Source organism: Centruroides vittatus, unplaced genomic scaffold, assembly GCF_030686945.1.
Source record: "Centruroides vittatus isolate TY-2023 unplaced genomic scaffold, ASM3068694v2 scaffold_450, whole genome shotgun sequence".
Taxonomy (NCBI): domain Eukaryota; kingdom Metazoa; phylum Arthropoda; class Arachnida; order Scorpiones; family Buthidae; genus Centruroides; species Centruroides vittatus.
This window is the reverse complement of record NW_027122709.1, coordinates 2,046,632-2,059,903: the sequence shown is the minus strand read 5'-3', so window position 1 is coordinate 2,059,903 and position 13,272 is coordinate 2,046,632. Positions and strand designations below refer to the sequence as shown.

Below are 13,272 nucleotides of genomic sequence, written 5' to 3'. Positions count from 1 at the left end.
ATGTGTTGAAGTTGTTGTGAAGTCTGACCTAGTAAAAATCTTTACTAGGTCAGATGTCCTCACTTCTAACAAAGTAGATTTTAAAAGGAGGACCTTACTTGTCTGAATAGTCAATAAAATCAATAAAACATTTGCACCTAAATATATTTCATCTAACAGTTTAAAATTTGGAGGGATTTCTATATTCCGTGACTTTAAGAAGTGCCATTTTGTGATATTCATCCTTCGAGCTGTAGTCTAACGAGGCGATAAGCCACGTTACGTGACGTGGCTCTGTGGTATTTCTGATCGCATCTTTAGGTTTAGTGTATTCAAAATAAGCAAAATAAAATCATTTGCAAGTTGAAGTGTAATTTAATTTCTGTAGAATTGCATTGCTCAAAAGTAGTCTGTTATTAACTCATTAGTGTAAAGCAATTTCGGAGCATTGTACCGTTCTAGGATCTTGTTACTACCAAATGTAACGAAAGCCGACACATTTGCCTCGCATGGAGCAATTTGTGGGGTTTCACATTTATGAAACCAAAATTCTTTAAAGCCTGCACTTCATTTAGCGCTACACTGAAAGTAGCTTTATACATCAATTATCTCAAAATAAGTTTCTATCAAGAACTCTTGTAACTAACATCGTTTCAGAAATGATTATCCACAGGAAAGAAAAAAAAAATAAACAAGAATGTAAAAATGGTAAATTCCATTACATTATTATATTCTATTCTATTAACAATAACTATAAATCGGCACAAAGTGAAATTAAAATATTCAAAAAAGCCTATTAAAGAATATTTTTAACTTAAAATTTTATTGTCATAATATACAATAAGTACAATATTATAAAACAGTTTTAAGTTTAAAAATGAAAATAGCAAAACAATAAAAATCACATTAATTAAAATTACCCTTAAATTATTAAAATCAATTCTTTGGCTCTCTTTTAATGTTATAAAGTTCTTTGTTCTTAAATATTGAAATGTTTTATAACATTACAGTCAATTCAGATCAAATTTTATTCCAAAAATGTTTGTTTTTTAAACATTAAGAGTCTTGAATTTTAAGACTAAGATCTAAAGAATTTATTATGACTACAGTCATATTACACACTATTATTTTATACTTGATATATAAATGTTATATATATATAGTACGACATCTACTACTTTTTAATATAATTAATTTTTAAAACTAATTTGAGATTACATCTTATATAAAATAAACTGAAAATTTTTACTGTATTTACTACTGTATTTTTCAAAAATTTTTAAATTCTCTCTTAACAATCTTTACTGCCAATTGGTAGCAGAGTTTGTTATGGCATTGTCTTTGAGAGCATAGATCCAAGTCCCATTTAGGAAGTAAATGTTTACAATGATCAGTTTTTAATGAAAAATCTGTTGTGGTGAGAAGGGCTTTTGGTGACTAATATACAAGTTTATGCCCTTTAATAATCCAATTAGTAAATTCACAAATTATTGAAAGAAAATGATTCAATACAAATGTATTTTAAAATAATCTCACAGAGATAAAAACAAAATAATTCAGATGATAACAAATATCACAGTAAAAGTTTCAAAATAAAATGACAATACATTATAAATATATCACAATAAGCAAACCATAACAAACAATTATTCATCTTGAACTAATAATAACCATAACTAAACTAAACATTTATAGATACCATCTTTTATTACTATTGTTTTGTAGCTTATTTTTGTTTGTTTTTGCAAATCGTCGTCCTGTTTACATTTCTACCTCACTCCACATCTCTTCGGCTAGCATATAATACTTATTTGCCAATCTTCCTTTCATTGCGGCCATGGCACTTTCGGCAGCTGCTTGAAACATTTCACCTGTAAGATATAATCTTTAATATTAATTTCACTGAAAGAAGTTTAATACAAAATATTAATTACATAACTAAAAACTGTACTTATCTATTATTTTTAATAGAAAATGAATAATAAGGAACAATATAACTCTAAAAACAGATTATTTTCAGGCCATAAGAAAGAATAAACTGCTAAATTTGGTCTAAAGGTAGGCAGTTAAACAGGGCTTTGGTTTTATTTTATTTATGAATGATAAAGCTTTGCTGTATGAAATATCAATGAAATATCTTAAAATGGTAATAATAGAAGATATCATAATTCAGATAAATTCTACAAATTATATTATCTCATTAAATGCAATTAACTATAAAAAAACTTTTATATAATTACACAGGAAAATATTATTTATCAAAAAATAACCAATATACACACTACTGGCTGTTAAAATTACAACACTTGGGAAAATGCATCATATTGGACCAAAACTTGCGGAATGGATAATTTGTGATCAATGTGGAGTCTGGGGTTCCTCCTTAATGCACAAAAAAAATGAAAAAACAGACATTGCCAAATAATCCAATGGATTTTCCATCATGCTATTTTAAGATTAGTAAATAAATTAAATACAAATAAATTTGGCTAGAGCAGGGTTTCCCAAACTTTTTCGATCCACTGCCCCCTTGTTCCATAAAGTTATACCCAACACTCCCTAACCATCAGTGACCCCAACTTTTGCCTTTGATTACCGCTCAGTACCCTGCCTCCAGTGCCCCCCTAGATTTACTCACCGCCCACAGGGGGGGCAGTAACGCCCACTTTGAGAACCCCTGGGCTAGAGGTAGGTGGTTATATCTTTATTTCATGATAAATTTAATAATTAGAAATAAATTGATTTTAATAGAATATTAGAATATTCTGGAAGAAAAGAATTGGCCCAGAGAAGAACTTGAACCCACAATTCCTGCTTACCATGCAAATGCATTCTCAATTACACTAACCAGACCTCCATCCAATCTTCCAGAATTTAATTAATTAATTAATTTAGATATGACTATAGTGGTCATTCAAGGAGTAACTGGCAACAGAAGTTTCAGGTTTGAGTTCCACGTAGATTCTTTTCTTCCAAAATATTTAAACAAAAAATTAATTTATTTCTAATTATTAAATTTATCATGAGATTTACAAGTGGTGTAACTATCTACCTCTAGCAAATTGATCTGTATTTAATTTATTTACTAGCCCAATGGATAACCTGGCAGATCGTTTGGTAATACAAATAAATTGAATGGTTGTTTAAACATATCTCTTGTGTATTTCAAAGTGATGGACTAAATAGCCACATCACAGTCTTAACCCAGTAGTGAAAGGTCTGTCAAACATCTACGTGTGTCTACATCACTGTTCAACAATTTATAGTAGTTGGGCTTCTTTACTTTCCATCCATTGCTTCAGCTAGTATTGACCCGTAACCGCAGTATTTGCAACTATAATGTGCAACAAATACCACCAATGACAGGATGACTAGTATCATATTGTGTTTCAGATGAGTCCTAATTCAATTTACCTCAACATGATGGTCAGTTCCATGTATGGAGGCACTGTAGTGTAAAACTCTTGGAGCCAAACATTTGGCAATTCCATATAAGCCCAGTATCAGGTGTTATGGTATGGTGTCCCATTGAGGTCCATTCCTATTGTGAAGATTGAATGTTGATACAATGCTGATGAAAGCAATATACAAAATGTAATACCAACACATGATTGGAGAACAGATACAATTAATACAACTTTATTTACACAGAACAAGTGCCACAGGATCTTTTGTCAGGATCCCAACTAAGGTTGGATACCAGTGAATTTTCCCTGCATCAGGATTACACACGGTTACAGACCAAACAAAAGAAAAACGTTTTGCACGTAACAGAAGTAACCCGAAATTAATATTACCTTAAAACTCCCTTACAACCTAAATAAGAAAAAATTAGGATACAGAAATTAGAAGGATAGAGATTTAAAGATCAATAGTGAAAATACCCAGGATTTTGTCTAGGGATACTGTTCCTCGCTTGTGAGATGGGGTCCACAATGAATTCTTCTGGTTTTATGATTTTCCGTCTTTCGTCACAAATACAGTTCTGTTGCTTATCCAACTCTGATCATCAAAAGTCTCTTGTTTGGAAAGGAACACTAATAAAATTTATATCCTGTCGAGCCAAACAGTACTCGCCAAAGCTTAACCTTTTTTGCTCTTCTGTTCTTACCTCCTCAGACTATGGGACCTCCGTGTGTCCTCTCCGAAATCAAGCTTAAGAATGACCAGTTTCTATTTCCCTTTGGGCCCATTACTGTTCTCTCTATTGTTCTCGATGTTTCTCAGAACAGACCCTCATGTTGACAAAAGAAGTTTTAAAAAGGGATAGAAAGGTCTAGAAAGGAAAGACAAGAGCAAAGGAAAGACATTGAGAATTAAAATAATCAACACACAAATTTTAAATAATTAATAAGGCAAGCAGCTACACTATTCCCATTCCTCACACATTATTAGTACCTTGACCAGTCAACAGTACATCACAGAATTTGCTGGATGCTGAAGTGATGCCCTATGTACAGAGGTTCCACATATGCATGAAATGTTCTATATTTCCTAGATGACCACCATATGCCACTTTTCCCCTGGACTGCATGTTCACTGGATTTGTCTCTCATTAAGTATGTCTGAGATATGGTCACATGACAACTGGCTCATCAGAACCCACCAACAGTTACAACAGATAAATTTTGGGCATTATAGATGACACAGCATGACATTCCACATACATTCAGAGTCTCTTCTTGTCTATGCAAAATAATTGTTTTCATCTGTGGTGGATATAGCAAGTACTAATTATTATGTATTCCACAGGCATAACTGAATTAATCATATGTCGTGTTTCATAAGTAATTTGCAATAAAAATATTATTTCAGTATCTCGTCATTCTTGGTGTTGCAATTTTAATGGTCAGTAGTATATATTAACATTAAGATCAGTAATTCAGATATTTAACAAAATATCTAGTTACTTTATAAAAGAAATGCTGAAAATTTATAACACTAACTATTCAATATTTTAAAATAACTTTTAATTAGATTAGTAAATTAGCCTTAGTTAATGCATAAAATATTATGATGATTTTATAATTTAAGTAATAAATTTCTTGATGCTAAATTTTTATTAATTTCACAAACACTTTTCAAAATATAGGAAGTAATCAAATATCTTGAAATTTTTTATATTAAGACTGTGGCTAAATGCCATTATTGTACTGTATAGTTGTATTTTATTTTATATTAGAATATATATTTTCCTTTCTTCTTCCTATTCCTATTATCTTCCCTTCCTGGAATTTTCTCTCAACCGGTGCTTAACGGCGCAACAGTAGGCGGTCTCTTGAGGACAATGGGACGGTATGCGGCCCTCAGAGTAGAACGAGGACAAAGTGGTCATTCTTTGGCGAGGACCGGACAAGGAAAGACGCTCAAAAGGTAGCTCTCCACTACGTTTTTGGGACCACATGGAGATGACAAAGAGAAATTTACGTTTTAGTGAAGATATTGACATTTTTCGTGATTAAGAAGAGATCTGTCCAACGTTATATGTATCGCACTGTAATAGCGGCAAAATATTTGGGTACCCCCTTTCTTTTTTCTTTCTATTCCTTACTTTATTGTTCTAAACTTATCTATCATCCTACATTAGTTATAATCAGTTGTAAGTTTAGCAGTAAGATGTACTGTACATATATTTTAATTACTCATAGTAGACTAGTTATTTTTGTAAAGAAAGAATCGTCACGAGGTTTAAACTTATGTTGGTATTCTCTTTATATTGTCGGGCACTATACTAATATATATGTGTTGGGGATAGAAATTGTATAGCTGGCATCCCACAAAACTTCCTGTATCCAGACGTGAATTAAAGATTCTGATTTTAAAAATTCCAGTTTCTTTGTGTACTGTATTCGCATGCTTTACAACAGTGTTTCTCAAACTTTTTGGACCGCGACCCCCCTGCTGCACTTAAAAATTTCAAAGGACCCCCGAAGAATAAGTGTGTCAAAAAACATCCCGGAGGGAGAGGGTTAGGCTCGTATTTAAATATTTATATTATTTTTATTATTTATATGTGCAATTTATTTAAGTAAAAATTATTTTATATATTTTTTATTTCTATTATTTCTAAACATGAATCCATAGTAAATTTATAAAATATTTGAAAAAATTGATCTGGCATCAATTTTTCAGCGACCCCCCAAATATTTTTCACGACCCCCTTGGGGTCGCAACCCCCACTTTGAGAATCACTGCTTTACAAGATAACTATAAACCAAAAACATGTATGTAGAAAAAGGCAATACTAAATGTCATACTATGTTTTAACAACGTTTAAATATTTTTATTTTATGTTAAAACAGTTCTAACACATTTTATTTCAACCGATCATCATCTTATAGTCATTTGGTCATCTCATTCACTAATATTTGGCCAAATTTATTATTTCATTTCTATATACAGTCGACTCCACATAAGTCGACACCCGGATAACTTGACACTTGTCGGTTACGTAGTCAGTTTTTTGTGGTCCCGGCCGACTTACATAGGCATTAATGTTATTAACCTTAAAAAACTTGGAATTGTGATAAGTCGACTCCCCCCTGAAAAATGAGTTCATACCACACAGCTTATTGTATGGTGTGAACTCATTTTTTCAGGAGGGGAGTTGACTTATCAGACGTCTAAAAAGTGTGAAACAGAAAAAGTATGTTGATTTATCCAGTGGTGATGAGTTAAACGATGTTGAGTATACCGAGTTTTTTAATATTAATAACATTATTGCCTCTATAAGTTGGCCGGGACCACAGAAAACTGACTAATTAACCTACGGTGTCGAGTTATCCGGGTGTCGACTTATGCAGAGTCGACTGTAATTTGTTTTACTTTAATTCTCTACTCCTTTCCATTAGGTATCTATTTCAATATGTACTTCAAGCATATAACATTATATTACATTCAATATAATTTAATTACTTTGAATTATTATATATTATACTATTATATTGTATTTAAACTTATGGGCTTATCATACATGAGACTCTATTATGCTATTTAGACCATTTTTATTAACATATCCCAAAATTTCAGCTATCTTTACTTAGCCCTCTTCAGTTGGATATAGGTCTAAAATACAGGAAATTGTTTTAAGACAATACGGAAATATAACATCAATATGCATACCAACACATTTGAAAAATCAACAAAACCAGTTAAAGTATGGCATTTACAACTATTAAACTAATATTCCAATTGTTTTGCTTTCTACTAAGAACAATTCCTGATTCTTTTTTAATAGAAAACAAAGTAGATGTAGAATTAAGCATGACAAAGTTCCTAAAGAAAAATCTATACAAAGCTTTGTGCGCCACATAAGAATGAATAGCAGAAAAATGTCAGCTAAAATGAAAAGTAAAAGTTATAAAAATGTATACATTGTATAACAAATTTTTAACAATATGTAATAAAGTACAAATATAAATAAATAACTCAAATAATTATTAATATATTTTTTCTGATATATTAATTTGTTTAGGATCAGACTATAAGGCAAGTGCAGGGCACTTCTCATACTCAAATCTTTCACATTTCAAATAAAGATAAATTAAAATGAAGGATAAGAGAATTTCCTATGAATAAGAGAATGAAATATGACTTTGAATTTACCAGCTTTATACAGATTTTTTTCTAATCCATAATTTCCTTCTCTATACATTTCACCTTGACGAGCGAGTAATAAATATGTAGGATCCTCCATGCAGCCATCAAATTCTCCACTTTCATCTGCAGTTTCAGTAGAAATAGCTTTGTTGTACCAATAAACAGCTTCTGACCATGATTGCTTTCTAAAAAATAATTTATTTATTCATTACTTAAAAAAATAAATATCATGCTATAGTAAATACTAAATCATTAAAAATTATATTAATACAATCCATTAAACCTTTCAAGAAATTTAATTATTTTCATTAATAATTCATATGTAAGCTAAAATAAAAGCACCCCTTGTAACTACAGTAGTATGTTTTAGTAGAGTAAAAACATTTTCAACCTTAGACAGTTTTTATAATTTTTTATTTTCAATTACGATTAATTAATTATTTATATATAAAAATAAATATATCAAATCTAAAATTCCTAATCTCCTATATTTTGTGAAATAAACTCAATCTTAATATATGCACAATAATTTTATTCAACCAGTAATAACTAATTTAACAACCATAACTTAATTTAAATATTCTGTTTTCATATTGAGAGAATGAAATCAAATGAAGCACGCAATGCCTCCTTTCATTGAAATGCCACGTTTCATTGAAGAAATGAATTCTAAATGCAATATTTTGTACTACAAAAAAGAATTGTGGTGATAGTAGTGCTGTAAATGGCTGTATTTTGAATTTTATAGACAAGCCGTAAGGCATTGCACACTTCATATATAAATTCGTAGTTTTGATAAGAAACATAACTAATTATTTTCACATTAGAAGAAACGATATAAAAAATTATAAAATATGTCTAGCTTTTTCCCTTTTCCTTTTAAAGTTCCTTTTTACAGATGCATTTGTTCAAGACAATTTTAAAATACTGAACCACTGTAACAGAGCTAAAGACTATTTATCCAATGTTCTCAAAAAAGTAACTGTTAAAAATAATGTTTCTTTAATTGAATTATAAATCTAAAAGAATTTACATATTCATAAAGAGAATGCCCACAAATGTAGTTTAGTTAAAGGGGGTTTGTGGTGTGTGTGTGTATGTATTTGTATATATATTTATATGTCAGTGGCTATCAGGAAGCAATACAATGAAGGAAAGGCATATGGATCTGATCATGTAGCCTAGCTTCTTAAAGAAATTATTTTGAGCTACAATATAATCTATTCATTATTGAAAATATGTTATAGATGCAACATCATGCTTAGGGAGGTTCACAATATCATGGAAACTATTAGTCAGAATAATGTTAAGCAGAAAGGAACAATAAATCAGCAATATCAAATCAAGAACTAATATTGCAACAGCAGCACCAGTTTTATAATTGATCTATGTGTCTTTGTTTTATGTTTGTTCAGGAGGAGTTGCAAAAAAGGCTTTTACAATGCTCCCACCTGGTGTTTAAATTTAAAAATTAAAATAAATAAAAGTATTTGGAAGTTTGGCTTCCTTAGACTATGTGGTTTTAGGGGTAGGGGACATTTGTCTGACCATAAAGAAACATCAGGATAGGAAGCAATCAAAGTTTACAAAATTTGATTACATGATTTGTGGACATTCCAAAAAATAATAAAAAAATAAACAAATAGTAATTGTAATGATTTTTAATTTAGTTACATACAATCTATTTCCAAGATCCTTTCCAGTATCATATGCTTTTGCAACATGAATCATAGCAGATCTATTTCCAGCTCGTGCAGCTTGTAACATGTAATTCATTCCTATTTCTTTATTTTCCTCTGTATCCTAGAATGAAATAAATCTTCTGTTTAAAGTGAATAAAAAATAACACAGCAGAATTCACCTATTGTAATCATAGATATTGTCTTAGTTGCTTAATCTTATCTGAATAAACAAGTTCAAAAACAAAAGTTAAAACATGATTGTAAAACTTTACTTTTTGTAGTCAGAATTTAATTACAATTATTGATATCTTTAGATAAAAGGCATTTTTAAACCATGTTTTTGCACTATAAGCCTCAATATGCAGCCGATAACATACAATTATTATCAGTAATAATCAGCACTTTAACTTAAACACTAATCATTTTAATCATTGTTTGCTCACAGTACAGAAGTTTAAATTGCTGTCATTTCTTACTTCAATTAAACACTAAATGAATTATTCTTAATAAATAATAATAATAAATCTTCAAGTTACACATTTTATGATAATTTCAATGTGGTTTTTAAGAAAAGAGTTAATAATACCAGTTTCCATAATTATAGTCTTATTTATTTTCCTGCTTAATATTAAAGTTATTCAGTTATTATTATTTGTAAGTGATTGGGATAAGCAGATTCTACTGTATAAATGAGTACAGTAGTTTATTGTAACATTATATTCTGTACTGTACACTCACTAATCATTTAATAAATTATAGATAGCAAATAAACCAATAGCAAAATTAAATAAAAACTAGAATGGAGGAGGAAAAAAAATACTTCTCGCTTGAACATCCAGCCATCACCCTGTTATACTAGGTGTTGAAAGTAGCGACACTTCCATATAAACAGTTTCTTATTGTACACTAGACACTTGCACATAAATTGTTTTTAGTTGGTCGGCAATGTACCATATCTCTCACATAATATATTATTTCGGTGAGAATTTGATATTCGATTTACACCATTTTGTTCATGATGTTCTGTATCGTATAATATAATCGTGATGGGTTGATGACGATGATAATGATGAAGCACTGTAGAACAACATTACATCTCAGGACTCATAACACTTCCATACAAACAAACCAAATATTCATTAGGTGAGGAATTTTCAAGGAGATTCCTTGAGTCTTCTCAGGTTCTGTTTAGCCCTGAACCCATTATCCAACATGTTAAAGAGCACACAATATGGTTACAATATCAAACATGAAAAATCAATGCAGTTTACACTGTCACATCTCATGTACATGGATGACATAAAACTTTATGCATCCATGCAAAAACAACTTCATCAACTCCTACAAATCACACATTCATACACCAAGGACATACAAATGGAGTTTTGCCTAGACAAATGCAAAACACTTCACATAGAAAAAGGAGTCATGAAAAAAGAAGATTTTTGTTCGGAAATGGAGATGTTATTGAATCCATGGAAGAGGATGACTTCTACAAGTATTTAGGATTCCAACAGGCCAGACTAACAGAACATACACAAATAAAGCAAAGATTAATTAAAGAATACCAAAGTAGGTTAAATGCTATTTTCAGAACAGAGTTAAATGCAAAACACACAGTTAAAGCCATAAACACATATGTTATCCCAGACACTCTTATTCTTTTGGAGTTATACATTGGACTCACACAGTTCTTGAGCAACTCCAAAGGAAAACAAGAACAACTTACTAAGCATAAACAACATCATCCTAAATCCGCCACAGAAAGATTAACCCTTCCACGTAAAGATGGTGGACGTGGCCTGATTGACATAGTTAACCTTCACTACAAACAAATACAGGACACTGCGAGAGTTTTTCTACAAAAAGCAAGAAACATCACAGTTACATAAAGCAGTAACTCTAGCAGACTCAAATAACACACCATTAAATTTACACTCACAACATATGGACACAACACAACATATAAAAAGCATAGACACCGTTAAGCAATTGTGGGCTCAAAAGGCACTCCATGGCAGGCATCCTTAAGATCTGGCCCAGGATTTTGTTGACAAAACTGCGTCAAACAGCTGGTTAGCTCGGGGATGCCTCTTTGAGGAGACGGAAGGATTCATGATTGCCATACAGGATCAGGTCATAAATACTAAAAACTACAGAAAACACATACTCAAAGATACAGTACTCACGAATGAACATGTAGAAAATGTCACATCATGCCAGAAACTATACAACACATCACTTCTGGTTGCAAGCTCTTGGCACAGACAGATTATTTACATAGACACAATCAAGTAGCAAATATAATATATCAACAGCTTGCAAACAAACACAAATTATTAGACATCCACGAACCATACTACAAATACATTCCATAGACAGTATTGGAAAACAATACGCACAAAATGTACTATGAGAGAGCCATAATCACAGATAAAACAATTTACCACAACAGACCAGACATCACACTCATTGACAAACACAATAAAATCACATACATTATAGACATATCCATTCCAAACACTCACAATGTACAAAATACATGCACTGAAAAAATTAGCAAGTACACAGAACTCGCTCAGGAAATAAGGCATCTATGGAGGATGGATAGGGTGCTTATTGTACCTGTTGTTCTCTCCTCTACAGGTGTCATACCACACACACTACACACAAGCCTGGGCACACTACAATCGAATAGAAATACATACATCACACTACAGAAAGCCACTATATTGAATATGTCATATTGTTAGGAAATTCCTGAATACATTCAGTGTGTGTGTCTGGAATAGGAATTCCAGACATACACACTGAAACACTAATTTAATTTTAGTTTTGTTTTGGTTGCTATGCCTTGACTCTGGTCCGGCATAGTACACAGTCACCAGTGTCAATCAAGTATTACCCACTAAACACAATAATAATAATAAGTTACATTCCTACCTAATTCCCAAATTTTTCTAACTTTTTAACTAAAAGATTTTTTCTTTGCATAATTTCTTTAAAAATGACAATAATATTGATAAATCATAAATATATTTCTAGTTCAATTCATATAAATGCCATTAAAGAATGACATGATAAAGTAGGAATTTTATATTATAAAATATTATAGAATATCATATTTTTATATTGCTGTAGAAAATTTTAGGAATAATGTAAAACTTAAAGAATACAGGAGATAAGTGATAAATGATGCTTCTATCTTATGAATCCTATTATAACATTCATTTAAATACTGAATAAAAAATTATTTTAATGAAAATTGCTAATTTATATACCAAAATACTAATAATACTTACTAATTAAGTTATAAATCAAAATTCAAATAATTCTGATATATTTACACGAATTAATACAATACTTTTGATAAATATATATTAATTTTCATTTATTGCAAATAATAGTCCAAATTTCAAATTCTTACATTTTTCTTTGTACTGAAATACTTCTAAATTACACAATTACATATGCCAATGCCAGATATAAATCTGTAATTTTCAGATTTATATCTGGCATTGGCAACCTATGACAAGTGTATCAAGCATAACAAGCAGAGTAATTTTTAATAGTATGCAGCAGGTTTCAGGACCACAGTCAATAAAAAAAGTTAAACATTACATTCATAATTAACTTGCCAACAGTTTAAAACAAACTTCCATCCATTTTTTTTTTCATCATATAACCCCTAAATAACATTATTTTGAAATTCCACTTATTATGTTTAAATTCTCTAGAAATTTCTTCAACATATCATCCACAGATAAAGCTTCAAGCTTATAAAATTCATATGTTCCATCATATAACATGGGCTTGAAGAACACAATAGAAGAATTGTTTATAAGGGTATTTTCCAAGATCAATCCACTAGTCTTTACACTTGTTTACTATCTGTAACAATTATTGACTAAAGAATATATCAGAGAGAACAGAAATATAAATATTTTCACAATAAGTTTGTTTATGATTAAATGATAAAAATATGTAATGCATATTCTTTTCTTAAAAGTTA

At 30.5% G+C, this 13,272-nt stretch overlaps 1 protein-coding gene across 2 annotated transcripts in view; it reads right to left on the bottom strand.

The window, feature by feature from the left end:
• Nucleotides 1-780: 780 nt before the first annotated feature.
• The window catches only part of LOC136989213 (eukaryotic elongation factor 2 kinase-like), a 53,956-nt gene continuing 41,464 nt past the window's right edge, over nt 781-13,272 (bottom strand). For both annotated transcript variants that reach the window (XM_067287306.1, XM_067287307.1), the window contains 3 exons: nt 9,257-9,381; nt 7,585-7,763; nt 781-1,850 (listed from right to left, as the gene is read on the bottom strand). In XM_067287306.1, coding sequence (XP_067143407.1) covers nt 1,741-1,850; nt 7,585-7,763; nt 9,257-9,381 — 414 coding nt within the window. In that variant the 3' untranslated portion in view covers nt 781-1,740. The remainder of the gene's footprint in view (nt 1,851-7,584; nt 7,764-9,256; nt 9,382-13,272) is intronic.